General features: G+C 35.8%; 2 protein-coding genes across 3 annotated transcripts; one reads left to right on the top strand and one right to left on the bottom strand.

The window, feature by feature from the left end:
* The first annotated feature begins 106 nt into the window (after window positions 1–106).
* On the top strand, window positions 107–27416 carry LOC136815604 (probable metabotropic glutamate receptor mgl-1). Of its 2 annotated transcripts, XM_067072057.1 has the most exons (4): window positions 107–179; window positions 4791–4880; window positions 14066–14236; window positions 24649–27416. In XM_067072057.1, exons 3-4 carry the CDS (start codon window positions 14144–14146, stop codon window positions 26839–26841), a joined length of 2286 nt encoding a protein of 761 aa, XP_066928158.1. In that variant the 5' UTR covers window positions 107–179; window positions 4791–4880; window positions 14066–14143; the 3' UTR covers window positions 26842–27416. The 2 variants fall into 2 exon arrangements, with proteins under 2 accessions (XP_066928158.1, XP_066928159.1); XM_067072058.1 differs by lacking the exon at window positions 4791–4880.
* On the bottom strand, window positions 14909–21966 carry LOC136815605 (macrophage-expressed gene 1 protein-like). Its single transcript, XM_067072059.1, has 6 exons — window positions 20598–21966; window positions 18437–18658; window positions 17216–17342; window positions 16669–16778; window positions 15952–16225; window positions 14909–15405 (listed from the first exon to the last, which is right to left on the bottom strand). The coding sequence occupies exons 1-6, from the start codon at window positions 21523–21525 to the stop codon at window positions 15027–15029; spliced, it is 2040 nt and encodes a 679-aa protein (XP_066928160.1). The 5' UTR covers window positions 21526–21966; the 3' UTR covers window positions 14909–15026.
* Window positions 27417–27608: the final 192 nt, after the last annotated feature.

The raw sequence follows: 27608 nt of genomic DNA, 5'->3' as shown, positions 1-27608 counted from the left end.
TGATAATGAGCTTCTATCTTTACATCATGGCATGGTATTAATTTATACGCCATGCCCTACTAATCTCTCATTTTGTCATTTTACAACCTACAGGTTGTATTACCAAACACCGTGAGTGCCATAGGAGAATAATTTAGCAGTGCATGGAACAGATACGCCAGTTGTAAACACATTCTAAGGTATATGATTTTTTGATCTGATTAGCGCTGATCTGATTTTATATCAGAAACAGGAGATCTGACTGGACTGCTCATTTATTTTTCTCTCGGCTTTATAAAAATGTTCTAATAATAATGTTCATCATATTGAAATGAAATCTATCACTTAAAACTGAATTTATTAGCATTTTTCAAGCCAATTCTGTAATCTTAGAGTTAGATTCGTTTTTAATTTTTTCTAATTAAGGTAATTAGACCGAAATTGAGCCTCGTGTTATTTAGTCTACATAATAGACAGCTCCCAGGGTATTTTTCAAGCACTTTTTTACCACCGTTATTCGGTGGCAAAAACTCAATTTCGAAATGATTTCTCAAACTCAATTTTCTAAAATGGAAAAATGACGCACAAAAACTTGAAAATATCAATTGTACTATATTGCAATGAGTCTAATAAGTAGCAGGCTGTTTTTTCAAATTCAATTTGGAAATTTTTAGCCTATTAAAGATGCATGAAAACACCTATTTTGGACATTTAGGGCGAACATTTTCTTAGTCGCCCAACCTTGTTGGGTGATATTTTATACCACTGCATAGAAACTCAATTTTTCGACCAAAAACGGTGGTAAGGAAAAGTGCTTGGAAAATACCCTGAGCTCCAGGCTTTTAGGCCTTACTCCTAGTAGGAGTTTTACGCTCGAAACAAAGGAAGATATGATGTAGCATACATGTTATTTTAATTTTTTAGTTTTAGTTTTACTTTAACACATAGTTTTGGTGGATATCTATAGTTAGAAAGTCGGGGAATAGACATAGCTGTTGCGAATATTCTGTATTCATTGTATGCATTTTTTGAAGAAAATTGTGTAAAATTTGTAGTGGACCTTACCTGGTTTTCACACCCCCTTCTCACAGACCCACTGGAACCCTTCCCACTGGAAAAATTGGCCAAAATATCGTCCCCGGTGCAAAATTATACTCTAGCTTTTGTCCCCGCTGAAGATAATCAGATAAGCAATTCCCCACTGCAAAATATTGTGCTATTTTTGCCGTCCCCACTGAATTTTCTGGCTAGAAAACAATGGAATTCAAATCCCACGCCATAAAAAAACATGGGAATATCAATCCCCATCGAGTTTTGGTCCGTTTATTTTTACCCCCACTGGCTTATAAAATCCCACCGGGTCTGTGAAAAGGGGGTGTGTTATCGCATTATTTTTCTCGTGGGTCTCTCGTGACTCGGGATCACAGATATACTAGATATAGCTGCTCAATGTTTCCCAAGCGACGGCAGTTAAACCAAAATAATATACGCTATCTTTACAAAAGGTAGACCACTGTAGAGACCATAGTTCGGTTCCGGCAATTTGTCCAATCAACAATGCTGGACAAAAGGTTGTACACAAATGAAATTTCAGTGAAAAATGATGAGAAATAGAGCAAAATGACTCTTCAATGTGTCTGAAAGGGGATGGAAGTTAAGAAAAACACTTTTGAAGTCGTTGCATTGCTTTTGAATTGCTTTTGAGGGAACCACAAGCAAAAAATCAGCGTTTTGATACTGGTGTAAGCCAGTTAATCAAGCCCTTGTGGTTTGCCCTTGCGGTTAGACTGCAGTGGGTGACTTTCAAAGGCTTTGAATGGGTTTGGAAAACACCAAGAGCCTCTTGGGAACTTGTTTTTGATCGATATTGAAGTATTTTGCAAATATTGCAGAAGTCTACAAACCTTTTGTCCAGCATTGAAGATAAACAACTAACATGGCGTGAGGAGGCAAGAGGATGGTCTTGATCGATAAACTTTTCGTTTCTAAACTATGGTCTACTTTCAGACCATGTTTAGACGTTAAGGTTTCGTATCGCTCCAGTCTGGTATTTATTACGGATAGGAAGCGTTCATACTCATTTCGGAACGTTTCGGAGCAAGAAAACGGAACAGTTTCGCTCCGATGAAAATAGTGGAGTGAAACCCCTTCGATCTGTTTTGCTTTGTAACATCTTCTTTTTTTGATGTTTCCAATTTTAACGTTCACACAGCGTTTCGGAACCGTTTCGTTTCGGAGCGAAACGGAACATAGCGTATGAACGTGGTTTCAATGTCGGTACATTAGTTTGCTTCAGTTAGGGACGGAGTAGTTCTATCTAATGTTTTAAGATATTTTGTTCTCATGATAGTTTACCAGAAAAAAGGTTATTGACCAACACACTTGTCCATAACTCTTCGATTGTTTTTCAAAATATTGATTTTGATATTGAAAAACAATCAAGAAAAAGAAGAAGGAAAGACGCCGACGTAATAAAAAAACGCCGATAAATATTATTGTTTTTGTTGTGCGCGTTCATTCTTCACTTATTTAAAAATTTTCGAGTTCTATAAGGCGTTTCTTATTTTTCAAAATATCTACAAAAAATATTTTAGTATTTTACGCGTCATAGTTTAGGATGATGTTAAATGAACTTTCCAAAAAGGATGAACTTGTCATCTCATGTATAAACCTTATAAATATGTAAAATAATAATGTCGAAATGTTAAAATTTGAATTTTAAATTGTGTAAGAAGAATTTCATAATAGTACATGCCGCAAGGGGTTAATTTATACTGAATATAATATAGACCATCACGTATGTAGAACACGTAGCTGGTAAATTCATTGTATTTTAAACTTAAGGTAATATTGATATGGCGGTATTTTATATTATCAAAGTTACCCAAGTACGTGACTTTATCAGAAGAATTTTTTTAAGGTTTTGGTTTTTTCATGTTACTTTAAAGGTTAAAGAATAAAAATGAAGTGATTTTCAGGGTAGGTTTTCAGTTGATGGACACACAAACTTACGATCTGCACTTTATTTTTATAAAGGCTTTCGCTCTAGACGATGCTATCGTCTGTGCAATATATTATTATGATATTATGATATAACATAGTTGTATATTATAAAACTTAATATGTTGCGCGGCGGAAAATAGAATTTGTGTTCATATTTATTAGCCATTGAGCCCCACCGACTATTTTTCGCCCACGCGGATAAAATGTCCGCCCGACTGCTAATTTACGTGTTTGAGGTTATTCTTTATTATTCGAATTCGTCTTAGACTATAATAGCATAGTCTACTTTCGCTTTAATTAGGATAGGACTACATGACCAATATTTTGTACCCAGTCTTTTCTTGTTTCTATTATAAGCAAAGGTTTATACAAATTTCTTTCATAAACTCTTTGCATATTGATGAAGAAAAGAAGAAAATCTAACACCTTTTCTTTCATAAAGCAAAAATACACCATACCTTTGTTTGTGTCATAACACTGCATGCTAATGTCATAAATATTTCAAAAATCTTGAAATAAATCTTGTTGAATATAAAAATTTTATTTCATAACTATTTTGACCATATATCATAATTTCTAGTTTTTTTTTAAATATTCAATAGGGTTTATAATAATAATAATAATAATAATAAAGCTTTACAGGTTTGCAGGCCACCGTGAAGACACATGGGCCTCTATAAACCGCTCGTACTTTTTACAATGATCTTTTTGAAATAGAGTTTTTTTCGCGGGCTCCCCCGGACTTTCCATTTTGTGTTGTCTTCCTTGATTTTAGCATTCATTTTTTCGGCTTCCTTACACCATTCTTTGATTATCTGTCTTTCATTTTTGGTCAAATCCTCTGTCACTCGGTAAGGAAAGCGTTTTTCTTTTGTTATTGCTTGCAACACTGTGTTCTTGTCCTCTTCGTTCGTAAATGTGACTTTAATTGGTCGGTATCTCGCTTTATCTTCTCTTTCTTTCGTAAATTTCCCGATCCGCTGCGTCTCGGTAATCTTTATATTCCTCAGATGGAGCCGCTGACAATAATTTTATCATGAATAAATTCTTCGTCCTCGATTTTTGTTTCTTCTTCAGTTTCATCTGTCGATTCATCAATCCCATGAAAAATTAGGTTGCGTGCTGTAGATCGAATCAGCTGCTCCTCCTGTTTTTCTTTTCGAATCGCATCTCCAATGTTTTTCTCGATGTGTTTGGATGTGATTTTAGCGTAGCTCATTGGTGGTCTTTTCTCTTCTTTCTTTTCGATGATGCTTTCAATCTTCTTTTCAAGCGTGGTTATTCTGGTGTCCATAGTTTCTTTCATTTCGTTGACCATAACATTGACGTCTTGTGCTTTCAAATGGTTTATTTCTTCGTCCTGCCTTTTCATTATATTCTCACAGGCTTTGATTTCGTTTTTGAATCCTTCAATTTTTGATGTTTCATTTGAATTATACCTTTCCATTACCTGTGGCGCGATTTTGGTACAGTTTTGACACTGGAAACTTCTTGATTTGTATGACAAGCATATCTGGATCTGGTAAAGTGGCAGTTCTGTACAAAGATAATGGACTAAACGGTGGCACTTCCTGCATTGTAGGGTATCTTTTAGTGCGTTTTCTTCATTTATGATGCACTTTGACGGGCTGCAAAAGTCGTTTATTGATGGTGATTTTTGATTATTTTCTTGAATTTTTTCCGCCATCTTTGTGCATTTTTCAGACGACAACCGTTCAGTTTTGTATTTGACGTCAACTATAAGGGGGAGGTCTATGCCCTACAGGTGTCATTTTCTAAATACCTTTTTTTACTTTTTATTTTTCAAGTGTCCGTTCAGCAGCACTGTTGAAAATCATTTGCTCAAAGAAAAGTGTCGCTTACAGAAAGATTTTTTCTAAGACTGAGGAGCTTTTCTGGTATGTTTAATTTTCTACTCATTTACTTTAGTTTAGTTATTTAACGGTTTTGTTTTTACATAAGTGCTCCCGTTTCATATCAGACACATATTTCATATCAGGACAGTGTCTACCTATTGTTATATTATGCTGATATGAGCACAATAAGCAAAAAATGTTTTTCTTTTCCTTTTATTGACCAATCTTGCTCCACATCCGTGTCAATCCAATGTGAAAAAGCTTGTAAATTAAGATTGATGAGTAAGCAAACGATTTCACTCTTATTTAAAACAAAACCTTTAAATATTCTGAAATACCGCAAGTGGTATCTTCAAATTTGACCTTTGGCCATCTTTACATTTTTTTTAAAGGACTGTACTAGCCTAAATCTTGGGCTGGTAAAATAGTCCATGAGCTGAGGGCCAAATTTTGAGATTTTGGGATCAACGAGGTTACCAGACATATTATATTCCAAAAGATTCCAAATTTTATGTAGAGTGGAAATTTCTATGTTAGCAAGGTCAAAAAGTAAGGAATAAAAATTTTGGGTTGTTTGGACTGAGGGGTGGCATGCTGTTATCACTTCAAAAATTGAGAATTCAACCTCTACCCTAGTTTTACACTTTCGTTAATATTTCGAAAAAAAGAAAGATACAGAACTAAAATTTTTTTGAGATCTCCGCGTTTAGAAGCCTCATGTTTCTTTATTCTTCAGCTAGTTAGATATGATGAATATTTTCATTAATATAAAGCAGCCGTAGCATGAAGAGCATCGAGCTACGGTGCGTAATGTTCTGGTTCTGTTCTTACCTAATACAGAAATAGTACTTTATGCCTCTCTGTTTAATGCGCAGCAATTAACGAAAAGGATCAAAGTTTTGAGGTGGAAAAATGCAGGGAAAGGTGTTACGCCCAAACTTACTTAAATACACGCTTTTTTTAATAAGAATACACTTTATAAGAATGTTAATGATGAAAATGGCCAAAAAATTAAGAATATTGCTAAGAATATCACCATCATGGAATTTTGCTACTCTAATACAATAATGACCGGTTAGCGAGGGCTGTACTGAGAAATATTGCCCGAGGTCAAGTAACGACCGAGCTTTTTGCGGTTGTTGCGGTGACCGAGGGCAATATTTTTAGTACAGTCCGAGAAAACCGGTCATTATTGTATTTGTTAACCGTTTCCTTCAGCTTCGACTGATTTTTAGCGCTTTATCGAGGAAAAATAGCGAAATAAAGCGAAAAAGCAATCGAACGAGATCAAAAAATTGTTATAATTTCCGACGTTAGAACTAAAAAATGAGAGAAATGATGTCAACGCATTGTTCATTTTCCTTTGAAAAAGTGACGTCGCAATGAATTTTCCTAACGACGGGCAACACTCTGGCCAGTGTAGGCCCGTCGTCATGCGAAAAGAACCAATTGCATTGCGCAAAAAGCCGTGTAGCCCGCTTTGAAAAAGTAACCTGTTAACAAAAGCTAAGATTGCCATTTTTAGAGCATTTTCAATTATAAATTGTCAATTACCCCTTAGTAAGGATCGCTCCTTTCACAAAAATGTCATTTTATGCTTGAGACGTAAGTTGTAAATGTTAAATCTAGTCTGAATTAGGATCCTAACCTAAGAATGTTGTCAGAATATTTGAGGATGATTTTCCCAAAAAAGTTTAAAATATCCATAATGCAACGGATTCACACCATTCTTATAAATAAAAAAACGTGTATAATTTTGCCTACTTATCACAGTATTACTAGGGAATTAATATCAACAAACGAGCTTTTAAATTTTAAAAGTTATCTTCCATCATAAACAAACTAAATAGTACACTACTCCGAGTTTCATGCTTACTGCACTTGTCAAATGTACAAATAAAATGAAACTGTATCGAAATTCTCATTAAAAAAAGCTAAAAAATGTTAAAAAGTTGAAATAATTGGTGCGATAAAAAATGGATGCGCGTATAAAAGGGTAATAAAAAGGTAAATAAAAGGAATGTATAAAAATTCTATCATTAGTCCGGTGGGACTGCTTTGAAGTTTTTCAGTAAAAATTTATTTAAATGATAGTAGGGGGAAATTTGTAAAATCGCTCGATTTTTTTAGTCAAAGCCCTTGTTATACATTTTTGGAAAGCTAAGGGGTAGATTAATCAAAATAACTTGGGTGCCAATTTTTTTTCGGACACTTTGGTGTGATTTTCGGACAAATAAGACGTCTCAGGCAAAAATCATAGGGTGAAAAATTACTGAAAATTTTAGCTTGAGAAAACGGAGACCTGTTGTATATTTTTGGAAAGCTCTCAAAAAATTAAGATTAGAGATATATTGCAAACATAGGTGATTTCTGTACCTAACTCGAGATATTAAGCCTGAAAAACAGTGTTTTTCAGCCCAGTTCAGCCAGAAACAGCTGTTTTGTCCAGTTTTTGCGCTTTTGGAAGCTAAATATCTCGAGTTCAAGGCTCGAAATAACGATTTCAAGTGGGTCGGACAAAATTTCCGATCAGGGTTGCTTTAGCTTGAAAGTTATGATTTTTGGGTCGGACATGAAGCTATTTGGGTCGGATAATGTCCGATGTCCGACCGTTATTTCGAGCCCTGCGAGTTAGGTACTGAAATCACCTATACTCGCAATATATCACTTATCTTAATTTTTTGAGAGCTTTCCAAAAATATACAACAGGTCTCCGTTTTCTCAAGCTAAAATTTTCAGTAATTTTTCACCTTATTATTTTTGCCTAAGACCGTCGTATTTGTCCGGAAATCACACCAAAGTGTTCGAAAAAAAATTGGCACCCAAGTTATTTTGATTCCCCTACCTCTTAGCTTTCCAAAAATGTATAACAAGTGCTTTGACTAAAAAAATCGAGCGACCTCAAAAAAACGAACAAATTTCCCCCTATTAATGACGGCATTTTGATACTAATTCCGAACGTTTATTAATCAGGTCAAGTTCTGACGTCATAATGTGAAATTTCTCTGTCAGGCACAAATTTAGCCTGGGTATCCAGACTCAAAATTTTAGAAAAAAAACACTCTTACCTCAACATAGAAAGTTTCTAAAATTATAGAGTCTGGTGCAACTAAAAAAGTCTGATACAGTTTTGAATGACACAGTCTGTGAGTAAACCCTTGTTGACAGAATCTCAAAACTTTGGAAACCCAGGCAGACACACATAATTACTTACCATAAAACCTCTTTTACAAACTCAATAAACTTTCAAAACCACTTTAAAGTACATCAAAGCATCAGCCACATTCATAAAGGCTCCTTTCCAGCGGCCATTTTGTTTAGAAATGAACTTGTGTTTTCTTTTTCATTTGTTTATCTTTTTTTGCAAGGTCAGCTTTTTCCATAAATTATGCGCGCGCATCGAAAAATATCAAAAACCCCGCGAAAATTCTGCTCAGTGACTGGGCGAGTACTGACCAATTAGAGACACTCGCATATGCAGGGACAGATATCCCTGCAGACGAGTTACTTCGACCAGACCGTAAACCTGAGACAAGATTATAAAAAACTAGACGGTGAAATAGTTTACGGTCTGGATATCCAGGCTAGCACAAATTACATCGTTTTGAGCCATTTACATAAGGACTACTCTGTACCAGAGTGTATCTCACGATTATCGTAGCGTAGTTCACTCTGTGCGCATTGTCTGTTTGATAATGATTTTCTCGTACGGAGACCTCTGCGATGAAGCATAATTTTAAAATAAAATTGCCGCCAAAGTACGACAATTGTCGTACTCCATCGTAGCGGTTGGTTTGAAAAATCTCAAACCAGAAAAGACAATGACAACGGACCCTCTACGGCAATGAATTTTGAAATTAGCCGTAGATATCGGGTTTGTGTACAGACAACATAAGGACGGGCGTGGTCAATTATTTCCCAGTTCAATTTAGGAGAGATATCCTTCAATGGGAGGTCCCACACGTAGTTTGAAAGTTCGGTTGATTTCTTCTTGTCTTCACAGGAAAAAATCCGTGAATCACATGCGTGTGAAAACCAATTTTCGAGCATGTGATCCTGGAAAAAATCACATGCTTGTGAAAATGTAATTCACAATCCATCTTTTCTTCTAACTTGTTAAATAGAATAGAATGTGAGTTACTTTTAGGGTATTAAACCTCACTCTCTAAGAAAGATAAACAATCCTATTTGTGATTTTAAGTCTAGTCACACCCCATTTAACAAGTCGAGAAAAGGTGGCTTGTGAATTGTATTTTCACACGCATGTAATTTTTTGCAGGATCACATGCTCGGAAATTGGTTTTCACACGCATGTGATTTCCATACTTTTTCCTGTGCTTCATTCCTGAACGTATGTTTGTGGCCATACCAACGTTGTTTGAAAGAATTGGCAGTTAAACCAATGTAGTGTTTGCCTTCCTCGGCATCGACTTCAGAAAAGGCCTTCATACCTGCCGACAAAACAAGAAATTTCTACGAAATGACAAAATTTTCTCACGACAAACACGAGCATTTTCAATTATAAATTGTCAATTACCCCCAAGTAAGGCTCACTTCTTTCACAAAAATGCCATCTTATGCTTGAGAAGTATGTACTAAATGTTAAATCTAGTCTGAATTAGGACCCTAACCTAAGAATATGCTGTAAGAATATTCTAGGATGATTTTCCAAAAAAAGTTAAGAATATCCATGATGAAATGGATTTACACCATTCTTATAAAAAAAAAGCGTGTAGTTAGATTCAGTTAGATTTGTTTTTCAAGAGTAAACTTTTCCTTTTGTCTCATGGAGTCTTTTTTTCTTGTCGGGATCAGTTCTGTTTTTACCACAAACAGAATCACGTGTCATTATGCCAACCGTGAAAATATGAAAGGAATATGAAAATTTTCCTGTTTTTTTGTTTTTGTTGTATTCCTTGCTTATAATTGGATCATTAAGGCATGATGTATGAGGTTTTAGCGAGTTTATTTGTAGTATATGGTTCCTGGCAGTAAGTTTTCGATACTAATCATATATATTTTTGTGTCAGAGTTGATACACGTTTTTTATAAGAAAAAAGCTTTGAAGCAAAAAAAAAAACACTAAAACATTCAAGTGGAATAATTTAAGGCTTTGCAGAATCTAATCTCTTAGAAAATTTTAAAATGCCGAAACTAAGAACATTTCAAGAACATTTTTTAAGACTTAAGACCCAAAACTTAACAATACCTCGAATTTACCCATTATTTTCTGGTGCTTCTTTTGATCTTGAACTCAAAGTGTTGTACCTTTTAATATAATAGTCATTGATTTTGCTAGACTATAATGGGCCATTCCACTTCCACGCCCCCCCCCCGAAAAATCGAAATTTTATGGAACAGCCCAATTACATAGTAGCAGTATAGAGATTTTATTACTATTTTTCATTTGATAAACCTTGAAACTCGATAAAGTTTGCTGGACCCTTTAGTTAACAATGCCTTGTAAATTTTATTCCGTAATTCGAAATACCCTTAACTCGAACAAAATTGTGTTCTCCGTGCGGGTTCGATTTATGGAAACTCCACTGTATTTACCAATTCGATTGTCTCAACAAAATAGCTCTGGCTTCTAATACGTTAACTAATGACTGAAAGGGGCATAAAAGTACTTTCGAAATTAATAAACAAACCGTATGCAGCGGGATACAAAATCAAAACAAATGTCACATGTCAAAATAAAAAATGAAAACAATTATGGCTGATTTTGATTGTTTCAATTCTTTTACAAGTTTGTTTTGGACACGTGATTTTAATTGTTCTCTTTTTAATTACACGTGGTTCACGCAATGTTTACATTTTATTACTTTAATGTCTCTTTAACACAACAAGTAGATTGGGTTCGAGGTTACAAGAGTCGGTTGATGTTAAATATTTTTGAATCTATGAATATGATCCACTAATCTCGAACTACTCAACTCGATCGGGTGTCCCATTTAAAAGGTAGAGTGTCAAGTTTTAGAGAGTAGCCCGCTTTCCAGGCGGGGGGAGGAGTACAGCCGTGGGGTACTAGCACATAGGGTACTAACCCTGATCTTCAGAAGACTTTGTGGTCGACCTCACTTCACAAACTGGACTACACTTCCAAATCTATGACCTAATTTAGACGGCTGACTTTCTGCCTTGCCTCCGCTCGACTATGTGAGAGACAGCAGAAGATCGATGGAAAGTTGGCAGTTTCGAGTCTTTGCTTGAAAAAGATTGAAAGAAGTTATTGCATAGGCTATTTCACAGTAGAAATGGATCATGGGTAATCAGGATTGATTGCGCCCCGATAACGGTTTTCCGTTGGTTAGACGCAAAAATCTTCAAAATTTTTCGAAACACCCATTACGCTTTGCGACTGTGAAATGGTCTATCGACTTTAGTCAGTCGATTTTCCACTGACTTTTGTCAAAAATGAGGGAAGAGAAGGCAGAAAGTTGCCCGTCTAAATCAGGCCTATGTTATGAACAGTTTAGCTTATCTAGTGAGAAAAGGAATATGATACTTGTAATGTGAACGCGTATACGTCTTGAATTTAGGCCATGGTTCATTCAACCGTGGTAAACTCGAACTTATCCACTCATATAGATTGATTTTGATGCAAGGGTTCACAAAATGTATGATTTTAATGTGTGTTCTATTAACTTGAAATTACCCCTTGTTGGGGGGGGTTGTACTTTTACGGTGTGACGGGGGGGTTGTACTTTTACGGTGTGACGGGATTGGCCCTTTTTTAGTACGGTATTACGGGATTTGACGAAAAAAAAGACGGGAAAACGGTATTTTAAAATCAGACGGTGACGGTATTTAGGTACATTTTTGCCCTGTACAAGCCGGTGTGACGGTGTTATTATTTTTCCAATTTTCGGGATTCCGGGATTTAGCAAGAATTTTGACGGGAAAACGGTATTTCGAACCCCTACAAACCCCCCCCTTGTTTTGCAAGACTTTTGACATCCCCTTCTCACAAACCCACTGGGACCCCTTCCCACTGGAAAAATTGACCAAAATTTCGTCACCAGAGGAAAATTAAGCTCCAATACATATTTATCCCCGCTAAAAATAATCAGATAAGCAAATCCTCACTGCAAAATAATTGTGCTATTTTTTTCATCCCCACTGAACTTTCTTTTTCGAAAACAATGGAATTCAAATCCCTAGCCATAAAAAGCATGGGAATATCAATCCCCATCGAGTTTTGGTTCGTTGCATTGGACCACTGGCTGAAAAAAACAGGTTGGGATAAGAGGTGTCTTGTAATTTGAAAGGTAACCATAAAGGAATAGAATCTCATAGTTTTTGACCTAGATCAACTTTTATTAAGAAAGTTTTAAAACTTTCTTGCTTTTATATAAGATTTTACGAGAAAAAAAGTCTGATCCCCTTATTTACTTAAAAACTCTAGGCCCCTGATCAAATACACTTCCTGCAGTTCAAATAATACCAATATATCCAATATTTAAAAAGACATTCAAAATATATTTCAAAATATAAAAGAACTTGATATTTCCCAAGTAAAAGAATGTAAAAGTTTGGAATAATAAGATCTTAAAGGAAGATGGCCATAAATGTTGTTAAAGTCTTCAACAAAAACACAGCTTTTATAATATTGATTTTTAACGACTTCATTAGGTCTATAAGACGGTGCTAAGATTATATTAACATGTTTTTTACGTGTAGAAATTTGAGTTTATTGCATGCTATAGAAGAATCTGAACGACGGTTGGCTTGAGGTACACGTCTTTTTTATAAGGAACACGTTTATAAGGAAATTGGGCTGAAAATGGTTAGTTAAGGAACTGCTCAGCCTGAGAAAAAGAAAACAAGTTAAGGCTGGCTTCTAATTTTCAGGGTTTTTTTAGATTTTGCAGCAAGTTTTACTTTCATTCGTCCAAGATTTAAAGTTTTCTTACAAATAAAATAAAATTTAATTCATAACTTAATTACACTAAAAATGAATTAAGTACTTGGTTTTAAAATTCAAACCTTAATGATAATGTTAATGTTATATTTACCATCAAAATGAACTTAGTATTTAATGGGGAAAAAGTCTGGACGTGTAAGAGGAAAGAAGTGTGAATTTATTAAGCATACAAAAAACCTTAGGTTGTGTGAAATTTTAAACCGTTTGGTTAGAAGGTTATTACCCTTGATCGATCAGTTAATGTAATTTTTTTACTGACAACAATATGTCATTGTTTAGGATGTTTGTACAGACTGCAAGGTGTGCCTTTCTTTAGCCTGTGCTGTGGAATTACTATGGCAAAGACGTTGTCCTTAGCAACTCGAATTTTTAAAAGTTTGAGTTTCTCAAATTTTTGAAAAACATTGTCTATTTGTGTTTGCAGAAACAACTTGAAAAATTGAAGAGGGCTGCTTAATTTACTTTTTGAAATTCATTAAATCAAATAATAAAGACAAGGGGTTCATGAAATAAAACTCAGATAAAGCATTTTCTCTGTCGCGTCATCAGTTAAGTACTAACGTCACTTGTTGTAATGGTACGTGAAAAAATTTTAAAGACTTCTAAAATCTAAAGAAAACATTTTATTGAGACTTGAAAATTTCAGAAACTGAAGAATCAGAGAAGAATCGGATTACTGTGATATCGGCATCGAACAATATTGACAAAGAATTTTGAATTTATTTAGCTTTTTAAAAAGAGTTTTGTTTCATTTAAACTGTTGAAAGAAAACGTATTATTAAAGAGATTAAATACCCGCTGAGCTTAATAAGTACCCATTTGAGCTTAGTAGATTATAAAGGTTAAAGTGGAACCGAGACTTGACTCTTTCTTTTTATACTATTTACAGGTAGTAAGCTTATATACTGTGTGTGTGATACAGTGAAAATCTTCACAAAGAGAATTTGGCCGGTCTAAAGGCCGGTGTCCACTTTCGCGCGAAGCGCGCGAAACTTTTCACGTTATAGTTATTTGTAACGTCATTGGTTGATTGAAAAAAGAAGCAATTCCATTGGTCAAAATTGACGTAACGGTTGAAAAAAGTTGAACTTCCTTCAACTTTTTTTTCTTCGCGCGAAACTTTTTTATGACGTAATCTTTTTTTCAGGCAAAAATGGTTAAGAAAAATCTTTCGCGCGCTTCGCATGAAAGTGGACACCGGCCTTAACACAGGAACATATTTCTTTAAATAAGCGGTACTCAACTTAGAGTCTTCCGAAATTTTAAGGCTGTATTTAACTCTTACTTTTTATCTCTGCAGGGAAGAAATCAACAGTATTACTGGCTACAAAAAGAAAGAATATTAGATTGGCAGAAGACAAGATTGCAGTATCTTCATATGCACGCTCATAAGCCTTCTCGTGATCTAGCGAAGGTGAAGAGAAAACTCAAACAGAAATTGAAGTTCAACTTGTTCAAAGTTTTTCCAAAGGTAATACTCTTTTTTCATTACTTTCTATACCTTTTTAGAAGAAATTATTTTCTACTGGTCTTGACATGTGTTTTTACGAAGTCTTTTGCACAATTTCTTTTTGCAATCTTTCTCGAGTGCTTGAAGAGAGAAATTTTCGTCTTGACTGTTGAAATATTTGCAAATTAGAATGCTAGAAAATGATTTCTGCTAATTTTGATAAAGTTCGTCGTTTTGTTAATTCGTAAAATCCAAAAAATCTACGCCAATTATGTATTCTGTTGTCTAAATTTATTGGACTATTCCAGAAATAGTCTGTACCCCTTTGTTGAGCAGGTGTGGCGTCCAGGGTGGTCCGAAAATTAAAAAATCCTGGGGTGTTTGGTTTTTTGATTTTAAAACTCCAGGTGGTCAATGAAATGAGGTTGAAAATCCAGGGTGGTCCAAAGATTGAAAAAAAAAGAAATCCAAAGGGGCAGGACCCCATTACAATTCTTTTCTGGAACAGCCCATAAAAGACTGGAATAGTCCTAACATGGCCAAGCCCTTCCCAACTTGGAACAGCAGAAATCAGTGGCTAATTTACAAGTATAAAATATTCAACCTCCAAGCAGTAGTGTGTTGAAAACGTAGACCAGGATAGCTGATGATTTCTAATTAAGGGTAAGAAATTCCCCAAATCAGGGCAGTTGATTAAAATTGAGATTAATATTTTAACGTCTATATCACAATACACTAGGTCTTGCTACGTCATTATGTTTTCTTTTGCCAAAGTCTTCCTCTGTTTTTCTTCTGTATTCTTCTCACAAAATCACATGGCATGATAATCTTGGTCCGTTTGCGGCTCATTGGAGCCAGGTGCGGGGATCTCATTAAAACCTCTTCTATGTTGTTTCTTCTTTCGTTGAAACTTGGTAACAGCTACCAGAACAATAATAAGAACAATCGCAAGAACACCAATGGTGATTCCTACAGCTGTTCCATTCGATACTGGTTGGTTAGAACCACCACCACCACTTCCGGTAGATTTGGATATTTCAGCTTCCTTTTTCTCAGCTGGTGACACACGAGTTACGGATGCTTTCAAAGTATCAATAGCTCCCCTATTCATCACGTTTTCCGCTATATGTGTAATGTCATCTTCGGCAACGTTTTTAATCCCGATCTCGGCAAGGCGGTCCAGTATAATGCTAAAATAAGACATTTTAAAGGTGTTATATATCTATCCGGAGTCACATTTCAGATGCATCTTTAAAAAATAAGGCTTTAGGAAGATGGTTTATGCTTGTTTGTACTCCCCTTAACTTTTTTAAATTAAATTTTTTTTCTGATTGAGAATTGCATCATTTTAAACGAGAATTTTTTACACGAACGAACGAGATCAAATAAATAAAGTTTCTTTGATTTTCTCCCAATGTGCTTCTCCTGTGTTCGTTTTTTTCAGACTTATATTAAGGGCAATTTCTCCGATTTAAAAAAATGTCTAAAAATGCCTTTTGAATCAATAAATTAAGTCTTTCATTACATCAAGAAGAGTACACTTTCGTAATTCAGTAAGTCTTTTGTTTCAAACCCTTAAATTAGGGCAGATTTGATTAACTCGAAGGTCAATTTTTATAACCCAAGGTAAATCTGTATTTAAGTGTATACCACGCTCAACCAAAATTAGGACGTTCTAAGCACAACCAGGCTCAGCCAAAATTAAGACATTCTAATAAAAAAACGGTGTACCGTACCTTTTATTAGCCTTTGTCCATTTTTGGTTATCTAAGCTTTTGAACCATACACTTTTCGTTTCATCATTAATAATTGTGAGAGGGATTGTAATATTCATATTCCTTTTCGGTTTTGAACGGAAGGGTGGTTGTCTCACAGGCGCCAACCCACCCAGTGCGGATAGGGAGTTAACTTTAACGCAATAATTTATCTCGCAGGTGTCATCTACCACTGCTAAATGCTGTGCGTAGTTTTCAGGACAACTCTTCGGCCAACCATTTGGCCCCCTATTGTCTACAAACAGAATGTTAAAATGTTTCGATGTACTACTTTTTTTACGAAAACATCCAAAATCTTTGAAGCCTCCGGAAGTTCTTAACTTCTTTGAGTTTTAGGCCTAAAAATGTTCTTTATTTCACCATTTTGTAAGTATTTTTATTCGTTTTCCTAAGAAATTGGGTGTTTTAGAGTTCGCAAAGCCTTAAAATGTTCTTGTTCTTAATATTGTTGTCATCGAATCTTTATTATGTTCCTATATAGTTTGTTCTTACAGTCGAGTCTCGGGGTAACTCGAAAACGCACAGGGAACACAAATTTTCTCGACTTAAGGAAATTTCTATTATGGAGTGAGATACTGAAGGGATCATAAAAGTTGTTCGAGTTAAGGATATATTCGAGTTTTAGAGGTTTGAGTTAAAGAGACCCCACTCTATTATATATAAAAAACGTGTATTTACTTGTGTTTTTCTTCAAAGCCAATGGGTTACCAATTGAACAACTAAAGAATCCAGAGAACGGAATTGAATACGGCCTTGACAATTCATAATCATCACTGATACAAACAAACCTACAACAAAAAATAATCATTAGTGTCACCCCCAAAAAGTACTGGAGATTTAGCTACAATCATGGTCGATTTGATATTTTAGTGTATTTTAACGTTTTTCAGAATTTAAAGTTCGGGCGAGAATTGCTATTTTAGCACTTCCACTTTCTTTTATCGAATATTTTGATTTTGGAGGGGTTCGCTGGGTTCTAGGCTATATTCCAAGCCTTATGTTGGAGCAAATTTGAGCTTTTAAATCCTGCCACTGCCAAACTCTCCCTATCTGCTTTGTGAATATCTTGATTCGAAGTTTCTTTCATTAAAAGTGATTTGGGATCGTGATAATGGACTGAATTTACATAATGATATTTGACGGATTTTGTATAAATTACAAGAGCACAAATTTTAACGGGTGGTTTGGTTTCCACTAATTTAAAAGTTAATAATTTAATACATACATATCTTCGGGTCCAAAGACTTGTGGGTAGAATTTGGGTGGACAACTGCTACCGCCTGTCAATGGGTTCACCATCAGTTTATTGTACATACCACCGAAAAGAAAGCCTTCTCCTTGCTTCACAGGACCTATAAATGAATATCGGTAACTTAGGGTTAAAAATTACACGCTTCGCAATAAGTAAGTGAGTCACTTACCTTAAAGGAAGGAATCTTCGCGGAACAAATTTTCGCGGAATTTTATTTCGCGGTTTTTCGACAAATTCGCCAAATTTAATTCCATGTAAAAAGAATATTCTCCTGATATAAAAAATCCCCTATAGAATTGGGGTAAAATAAGCCATATTTTAAACAAAAATTCCTCTACTCCACCGCGAAAATTTCTTTCCCCGAAAGTTTTTTCCTTTATAAAAAGGTAGTAGATTCTAGTAGTGCTCCAGAAAGAGAGATTGTACCAAGATGGTATCAAAGATGTTTTTTTGTTGGATTCGACTTTTGAAAATCTTCGATTCTTCACTCATTTTGGGGTTTGCCTTATTGTCAATCTTTAAGTCATAAACATTTTGCCACACCTAATTCGCGGGCCCCCTCTCGAAAGAGTCTCATAATCCTTCTATGCTTTTAAACCAATCACGGTTGCGTCCCACGAAAGATGCTATGGATCTTAAGGGTTGGCCCCCCTACTATTAAGGATATGCTCATTTACAATGTCTGCTTTAAGACTACAATGTCTTCTTTAAGAACAGCCGTTTGGATAGAAAGTGACACTGCTGGGTGGAAAAATCCAGACGTGTTACAAACGTTTACAAGCATACTTGGGCTCAAATTCGGTAAAACATAAGCATAATGCTAAGCATACCTCCAAGATGAAATGCAAAAAAAGTTGTGCAGCTTTTTTAAAACGCTGACCTTTTTAGGGTTACTTTTAAAACTGTTTTAGCTTTCTTAGAGCAAAGATTTTTGCCCGCGACGCCAAATTACAACGAAAATTTCATTCTTTGAAACGAATCAATGTTCCGACTTAAAAATTCGAAATTTTCATGAACCAGGAAGAAAATTAATAAATCGAAGTCCAAGCATATAAATAAACATAAATATAGGCTTAAAATGAGATTTTTCTAAGCATATAAGCCTCGACCGGATTTTCCCGTATGCTTATAAAGAAAGAGTGATCATATCATGATGTCATTACAGTGGTACTTACTATGAAGAAGCAACCTTACCTGTAGCAGCACACCAATAAGTGGAATAGTGTATAGTCCCACAATACGTACGACAGTGCCATGACCAAAACAAGAAATGTTTACAATGTCTTTTGCAGCCTGACTCCTCATCATGACGGTGCAAGAACACAGGCTGGTATCCTTCTTCACATGTATAAGCATCTGTTTTCGGATTCTTTTGTATTTTCTTCTCGTCACATTTAGCTTCACTATGGGGTATGTCTAGATGAAAAATCGAGAAAGAGAATATTCATCTCAGGACCCACGCCACCGACCCACTTTTTTGCAAAGTAAAATGTTTTGGTTGCGTCTCCTTAGACTCTATATTCATTGCCCTCCCCCACTTTCAATTTCATGGCGTGGGCCCTGCATCTGATGGTTGTCAGTTGAACGAAGAGTTCAAGGACATCCTCTTAGAATCCGAATTAGATTTTTCCATTTTCTCCCACTTTTCTTCTACTGAGGTGTATTACGACTACTTACATTCAACTCCCAGATATGGAGGAGTCGAACAATTTTTGACCCCAAGTTATTTGAACTACCATACATTTGAAGTTTTTGGTTCTTCGAATTAAAATGGCTTTATCCTTTGTCCTGCCTAATCAACATCACAAAGATATATAGAACTTATAAAGCTATTCAAATGTTTTTTAATCACTGTGAACCTAATTTTGGGTAGATCTTCCTTAAAGAAGTTTTGATACACGCGATTTTTATTAAGAAAATTTTTGTAAGAACAATTTAGCGATTCAATTTTGATGCAGACCTGAGAACAAATTAAGAATAACCCCAGCCTCAGATATCTGAAAATCAGGAAAATATGAGAACAGCCGAGCCTCCAGCTAGAATATACTGATTCAAATAAAAAAAGATGTATTGAACATAAAGGTTTTATTTTTATATAAGTGTTTCCGTTTCATATCAGATACCTGTTTCATATCAGGACAGTGTCTGCCTATTGTTATGTTGTGCTGATATAAGCAAAAGAATGTTTTTCCATTTCTCATTCTGACCAATCTTGCTCAACATCCGTGTCAATTCAATATCGAAAAGCTTGTAGATTAAAATTGATGAGTAAGAGAACGACATCGCTCTTATTTTAAAGCAAAATCTTTAAACTACAGTGAATAAAAAGCGGAACAGATTTTGTATACAAGTTCTTGTGGTTGACTTACTGAAATCTATTTTTCCGGATACATTGTATTGACACTTTTTTTTAAAAGAACCAGTAATTTTTGCCTGTGATGTCCTAGTCTGAATCGCAGACCTCTACAAAACCGCAGGAATTTGTTAGAGGATGCCTAGCGATGTCCTTAATTCTTTGAAATTTTCAGGCGTATTTATTTTATTATGCTCTTCGATGTTTTTATAATGCTTAGTTCCTTTACTAAAAAACTCGAAATTGGTTTAAAACCTGTTAAAACCAGTACTGTCTTAGTAAATTCTGGAATCTTAGACTCAGATTGTTTTTAATTTTTGTTCACGTTTAAATAAAAAGGTTTGTTGCACGTCGAATTTTTTCAACTAACATAAAAACATTTATAAATGCCCGGTAAAGGGCTCGAGTGTCGTGCTTTAAGCCATCGCAGCAAAAAAATGCATATTCGGAAAAAAATATTACAGACACAAAATTTTGACTATTGTTTCGCAAAACCCGTAACCCACAAGGATTTTGATGTCAACCGTTACCGGCGTTTGAAATTCTATTGTGAGATGTAGACCACGTGACTTAGGTAGAATTTCCTACCTAACTACGGCACACTTTTCAACAAAAGTCTAAATCTACAATCATGGTCGAAATATATTGACATTTTAGTGTAGTTTAACGTTTTTCAGAATATAAAGTTCGAGCGAGAATTGCTATTTTAGCACTTGCACTTTCTTTCATTGAATATTTCGATTTTAGAAGGGTTCGGTGGCTTCTAGGCTATATTCCAAGCCTTATTCGAGCAAATTTGAACTTTTAAATCCTGAGTCTCATGTTAAAACTCTACTTTCCAACTGTAGTTTAAGGTGCTTAAAAATCATTTGTGGTGTTTAAAATTTCGCCGGGAAATTCCCTTTGTCTCAAATATTTCGTCCATGATTGTAGCCCTTCGGGCTCGTGTTTTTATAAAATTGATCTAATAAAAAATGTGTGTAACAAAAATAGTTCACTTACTTGTCACTTCGCATGATTGAAAGACACCTCCAAATGTGAAATTGGTGAATGGCTTCTCACAAGAGTGATCATCAAGAATGGCTTGAACATTGAAATCCCTTGCATCAGGGTTCGTGCACCCTTTTATAAGGTTATGTTTGTAATAACTTTTGATTGAATGTTTCAAATAATTTGCCAGCTCAAATACAAGTGCATCTGGCAACTCTGGGAAAGCCTGTTGCTCGATAGCGTAATATAAAGGATCTCCGGCTCTATCTATTGCTGCTAGATTATTGACTAATCCTGCTTCCCAGTCCTTGACAGTAAAGTTCGCGCCGAACGGGGGTCCTCCATGGCTCTTTATACTTGAGGCAGTGATACTCTTTTTATATGCGTCGATATTGTCCGTACTTGACGTGTGCGAAATTGATGTACTCGCTCCCCACAGTTCAAAAAGTGCACTTGCTTCGATTCTAATGTTGGTAGAATCTCTTTGTTCTTGTCTAGCATAGGTTGACTTTATATGATCGATTTTGGATAGAACCGCACCCGCGTCTATACTTGTAATATAGTGCGTCCCGTAATCACGGACCACCAAATCAGTCAAATAGCGCGCCATTTTTGTATTATTTAACTGTATGTGGGATGCGATATCCAGTAGCCTTGATTTGAAATTTGGATGTAGATCAGTGTCCGTTTTCGATTTGACTGTGTAAAATTTATGTCGTAGTTGGACACGCGTAGTAACAGCTTTGTGGTCGACTTGATTACTCTTGACGGATCGGAATTCAGTAGAAAGCTTACCACTAATAACACCCTCTTCGGTAATGCCAAAACCTTGAACATTGATAGTGGTCGATGTTGTTGAAGTGTAATTATTCCAGTGGTCAAAATAATCAGATGTCAGCTCCACGTGACTTTCTTTTAATAGCGATAGAGTAAGTTTCATCGGGAATTAAATATATACCATCTTTACTTGTTTTGCATTGTGAATAACTTTCGCCCAACACAACATCCATATCGACGTTCCTCAAATTGTCCCATCCGGTTCCAGGGAGTACCTCCATTTTTAACAAATCAGGCTGCTGCATAAGACAATTCCTCGGATCGCCCACTGGAAATGGATTACCGAATTTGTTGTTGGTGTCACACCCATTTGTATTGCATGTTTTAAGGTTGTGACCCTTATCTGAGAATAAAACTGAGCCTTGAAGGCCGGCGCATAAAGTGTATATAAGAAGTAATGTTTTGAGCATTGAGAATAACTCCATCTCATAAGTTTGACTGGATAATTTAAGTTTTCCTACATTTAGAAATGATCAAAAAATCAATTTTCTATTTATCAAACATTTGTCACAAGACTTAGTGTTTTTCTTCGAACATGTCCTGTTAAAACGCGCATTTTATTTATGTCTTTTTTGAGACAGTTGTTGTCAACACAATTATTTTGTAACTCGATACCACCTGAATCATACTTTTTGAACTTTCACTTTCACTACATATTTCAAGTAACACTAAAAACACTTCTATACACCCCTGTACACATTTTTTTGTAAGCAACCGAGTTGCTAGCGCCCCGTCCTTAGAATGAAAAAAGAATTAAACAACTTGGCCTCGGCAACCTCTCAACCTAGCCCTGAAATTGAGCATGAACCGGGAAAGCAATCAAAACTACCTAAGAAAAGGGCTTTTTAAGCATTTTTAAAATGTTGGTATTTAGAAACTTAATTTGAGGTAAAAGAACAAACTTTTGAGGTTGCTCGACATTTTTTGGCTCAAAATCAATAAGCAACTTTTCGGCTGAAATCCGGAAAATATTTAGCAACACGTCAGCCTTAAGCCGAAACTTGGGGTTTCTTATAAAACAAATGTGTGTCACAGACACGATGCAGCAATTTGAAAAATCGGTTAAAATTGTCTCCTTGAGACTGTTAAGTATAACACTGAAAAACACAACAAATTGATTTGACCTTGCCTTAAGTTTTCATATATGAGGTGTATATTATGCAGCTGTTGAAAAGGCCTCCTTGAACTAGAATAGGGTCGAAAAATGGTTACACTAATATATTCTTGACGAATTGACGAATTTTCGTTTTTCACATTGATATAAATATTACAGATAGCAGTCTGAACATAAATAGCTGCGTTATAGGGTCCCCAAAACAGAAAAAAAAATTCGTCGTGGGGTGCTACCCTTTTTCACGTCTGCCAGAAATGTCTGGAATTAGGTGGTAAAAGTCTTTAAATGTCTGGAAAAGGTTTAGGATTTGCATACCTGTCTAGAAACGTCTGCGAAATAGTATAGGAAACATTCATCCTGACATTTGAAATTCTTCGCTCACAACAAAATCTTTAAATTATGTCCATTCTTTTATTTCTCATTCTTTTGTATTCCTTTCAAATGTCCTTTAAGAAAATACTGAAAAATTTTACCAATGGAAAATGTCTGGAAAAGTTTTGAGATTTTCAGGTAAAAATGTGGAAAAAATGCGGCTTTTGTAACTAAAAAATCTAGAATCTAGGAAAAAAGGGAACCTCGTTTCTTTTCGCGTAAATTTCCGTTAAAATCATGATTTACAGGCAGGGTCTATTTACGAGCATCGGGGTTGTATTGAAATTGAAAGAAGTTTTTTCGCCTGGAAAGTCAGCAATAGTCAGCAAGGGCAGTCTCCGCCCCTTAGAGTAAACAGCTCAAAAGAGTTGTGCTCACCTTTAACTGATAAATTATCTGTCACAAGACCCTCATGCAAAGAAATTTGTTATTTATGTCAGCTAGTCCTATCAAATGACGTTTTTGGTGTGATATCCTACACCCACACAAGTTGTTTATAGTTTTCTAACCTAGTATGAGATTTTGTATTTCTGGGAAATCATACTTTTGTGACTTTCATTTCTATCTGTCATCAAACATGAGAGTATTAAATTAAGTTTGTTTTCTATGACAGGGCTTTTCCAGAAAAAAAATTAATATGGGGTGAGGAAATAACATTTTTGAACACCCCCCCCCGGGCAGCAGGTCTAACCCCCCGGACAAGCATTAGTTGACCCCCTGGACACTCAAAATCACCCTCAAGGAGAGCAAAATTACACCCAAGCAGAGCAAGTTTACAAGGCAAATTTTGTAGATTTTTACTACCCCCGGACACTATATCTTCCACCCCCCATGTAAGAACATTTTCTGGAAGAGCCAAAGAACCAAATGGAACCCTACTGAAATGATGGTCCTATGAGTTGAGGATACCCTGAAATTTCACCCTTTATCACGGAAAATCATTATTAGAATTTTAGCAATCCTAGACTTGACGAGATTGTGACATTAGATTTATGAATCCCTACCATTTTTTAAAACGGAAAATAATTTTCAATCCTCATTTGGCCCCTTTATCTTCTAAAATATAGTTTAACTTGATCACTGAGACAGGAATGTTTAAAAACAAGGAAATTGAAAACTGTAGCTGTGCGGCCTAAATCTAAGAACGAAAAAGATCTTGTAATTGAAATGTTGTTTTCCTTTTCTAGTAAAACGTTCATTCCTTAGATGAGAGATTCTTTTACTCTAGAAAGGCTAGTGGAAGTGTATCCAGTTTTGAAGTCGACCATTGCACCATCTTGTTTTCTATTTTACCTTATTTTTTTGAACGTTTGAATTTTAAACATTTGAATTCCGTTTTCTATTAAGTATAATAGAAAGCAAAATGGCGGACTAGTCAACTCAAAAAGTTGGACACACTCACTATTACATATTACGTATATGGGAAATCCAATCAAGTCAAGAGATTGGAAACCAGTGGTTCTTTTCATTCTTAAAATGGGCTTTTCCAGAAAAAAATTGAATATGGGGGGTGGAGGATATAACAATTTTCAGTGATTTACCCCCCGGACAAAGTGACTTTTGGCCCCCCGGACAACGGGTTTTACCCCTGGAGAAGCATCAGTTGACCCTCCGGACAACCCAAATTAAACCCCGGGCAAGGCAAATTTTGATGATTTTTCGCTACCCCCCGGACAATATATCCTCCACCCCCATGTACGGACATCTTCTGAAAGAGCCCAACTTTTTTTACTTTCTCAGATAAACGCAAACATGGCACCAGAAAACCGTCCCACACTAAGCATACCTCTCCTCCTGCTCGTCCTCCTACCATATCTGGCAATCGCAGCTCCATTCAAAGTCGTTTCTCTGTTAGAAACTTGTGAATCAACCAATCAGATAGACGAAACCGCTCTTGCAGTGCATTATGGGATCATGCATGGCTTAAACGAGAATTTTGTGGAAGGGACAGATTTCGAATATGAATTCTACGATGTTTGCAATCAAACCAACAAAATGGTTGAAATTCTACTGAAAGTTATCGTCGACATTTCTTACAAGAAACAAGAGCCGATCGGCAATGACTCGTTAGCAGCACCTTCAAACACCATTACAATTGAAGCCAATCAAATTTTGTGCGTCATGTTATATTTATCGAAAGATCGAACTATCCTAGCTGCCAATATCTTATCATCCGCTCTGGTACCTGTAATCTCGTTTCAGAACTATTCGCTACAGAATCGAGTTTACAACGAGCGATTCTTGGAACACGGTGAACTGAAGAAAGAAACAAACGATTATTTATTAAACTTACTACAAAGACACCATTATGATTATTTGATTGTGTTTTCTTTGAACCAATCGTATGAGATTAATCAACGCTACCAAAACTTCGTACAAATGGCAAGAAACAAAATTTGCATGGTTTATGAATCGACTAATGTTCAAGACGCGGTCGCTCGCTCGCTAACCATCAATAACACACGCGCACATGCTTTTGTTATTTTCGGTGGACTTTGGGAAAGTTTTCTCTTCCCTTCGCTCCTTAAAAAGAATTTATCCGATGACTCATTTCCGTTGCTTTATCCTGTATTCGAGGAAGAACATAACGGGCCAATGCATTTCAATGCTACCAACAAACTTGTCAATCTGTTAAAAGAAAAAAACATTGATCAACATCACAGTATAACGGATGGGAAATATAATCAAAGCCACGTGCTCATCAATTTTGATGTCTATTTCAATACCATTAAAGATTATTGGAAACTGGATTTGTTGAGCACGAGTGATGTTCTTGATACTTTCAAAAGTCAAAAATACATTAACCGAAGCGGTCAATCGAGTTGTACAAATTTTACATGTGGACCGGGCTTTGAGAGAAAACTCGTTAAAGCCCCAAATACACAATGGCAAAATCGTTACGTTTACCAATGCTTTCAGTGTGAACATAATCACGTCAAAGGAGTCGAATCAGAGGGCAATTGCCAACCTTGTATCAACAAAAATATTTCCAACTTTGATCGTACTCACTGCTACGTCCTATACCGTTTACGATCATTCGATTTCCAATCACCTGGTAGTCTAGTTGGACTAGCTTTGAATCTCGTCGGTCTTCTTTTCTCTATACTAACCATCTTTTTGTTCGAATTATATAAAAAGACGCCCATCGTACGCGCGTCCGATCGTACCTTATCGCAAATCCAAACAACCAGTTCGTTCCTTCTTTTCTTGTTCCTGTTAGTACAAGCTCTGTTACAGGTCACTACCGTATCATGTGTTCTCTTACCAAGCTCCATTGGAGTCACATTCTCAACCCTGGTTGCAATCACAGTCGCCAAAGTTGAAAAACCACTTCTCGTCTTTCGCCAGAGAAAACAACTCACACAAAAAGATATCAACGCTACAATCGCTCATCAATATTTCATGATTATCTTAATCCCCTTGACAAGCATCATGTTAGCTTTTGTACAATTCAAATACAATCCGATCTCCATTAAGACGTCATATAACGACACAACGCTAGAAAAATCCGTCATGTGCTCATCTGACGGCCATTTACACATCCAAATTATTTTCATTATCCTCCTATCGCTATTCACACTCATACAAGCTTACCGGAGCCGAAAATTACCCGATAACTATTCAGAATCAATGACTATATTATACTCTAGTTTTTCGGCTGCCGTATTTCTAGCCATCTTATTTCCGCTCTATCATTTTCAACCCACAGGTGAAGCGCGTTTGAACGTACAATGGATCTTAATCTCCTCCGTAGCGCTTATTCTCATGGTTTCACTTTATACACATAAACTTTACGTCATGGTTTTCCATCCAGAGAAAAATACAATGAAAGCATGGAACCGAAGGCGTGTTCAATATTCTATGGAAGATTCCACGAGTTATTATACTGTTCCCATGACAACTGTTGATACACATTCGTACAGTTCCGTATAAAGTTTCGGACGCTTTCGGACGAAATTTACAGATATTTTCGATTCTTGGAAAATGCTTGAAACTGAATCAAGTTATTTCACTGGTCACGTGATAATTGTTGATCCATATTCAAACAGTATAACCTGTTCATCAGACCACCTTTGAAATCACTGGATATTTTCAATTTTGGAAAATGTTGGTAAAGTAGCAGCGATCTAAGCATACTACAATTGTAACATCATGCACTTGGAATATTATTGGACGAATCCAGGAAAGATATTCTTCAGGGATGAACCATTTTGGTATTTCATGACCTGTGTATGTGGTTTTTTATTTGACAATACCGAGCGTATATTATATTTGACGTCCCTAACGTTCGATGAACGTTGAAACAACGTTGTGGGCCAGGTTTGGGAGGAAGGAAAAAATTTAAATCTAACTGAAATGACCTTACATGGATTCAAATGTAGTTTCATACATAACCTTTTCTATGGTGAAAATTTGGAGCACTTATTTAGGGTGTTTGCTAACCCGTGTGTGCATGTTTCGTTCATTCAATTTTTGACGACATTTTTGGTCAAAAAATTGAATTTCGATGGCAATTTCAATTCATGCAAATTTCTTGGGAAAGTATATCTTTGATTTTCGAATATAAACTTCTTGCATTGAAAATTGAAAATAATATTTTCAAATACTGAAAATTGTGTCGTAAGAAATTGAAATTGACAAAACCAAACCAATTTTTTATCACGCTTGCTTTTCCAGAAAACAGATGCTCAAAAGTAGTG

The sequence above is a fragment of the Clytia hemisphaerica genome, unplaced genomic scaffold, assembly GCF_902728285.1.
Source record: "Clytia hemisphaerica strain Z4C2 unplaced genomic scaffold, Clytia hemisphaerica genome assembly, whole genome shotgun sequence".
Lineage (NCBI taxonomy): Eukaryota > Metazoa > Cnidaria > Hydrozoa > Leptothecata > Clytiidae > Clytia > Clytia hemisphaerica.
This window is presented reverse-complemented; position numbering and strand designations above follow the sequence as displayed.

Coding starts and splice junctions, on each gene's coding strand:
- LOC136815604 (XM_067072058.1), top strand. CDS start 14,144: ATGCACGCTCATAAGCCTTCTCGTGATCTAGCGAAGGTGAAGAGAAAA. Junction 14,237..24,648: donor TGTTCAAAGTTTTTCCAAAG/GTAATACTCTTT, acceptor TTACTTTCTCAG/ATAAACGCAAACATGGCACC.
- LOC136815605 (XM_067072059.1), bottom strand. CDS start 21,525: ATGAAACTTACTCTATCGCTATTAAAAGAAAGTCACGTGGAGCTGACA. Junction 17,343..18,436: donor TTATTGGTGTGCTGCTACAG/GTAAGGTTGCTT, acceptor ATTCATTTATAG/GTCCTGTGAAGCAAGGAGAA. Junction 15,406..15,951: donor TGGACAAAGGCTAATAAAAG/GTACGGTACACC, acceptor GTCTTATTTTAG/CATTATACTGGACCGCCTTG.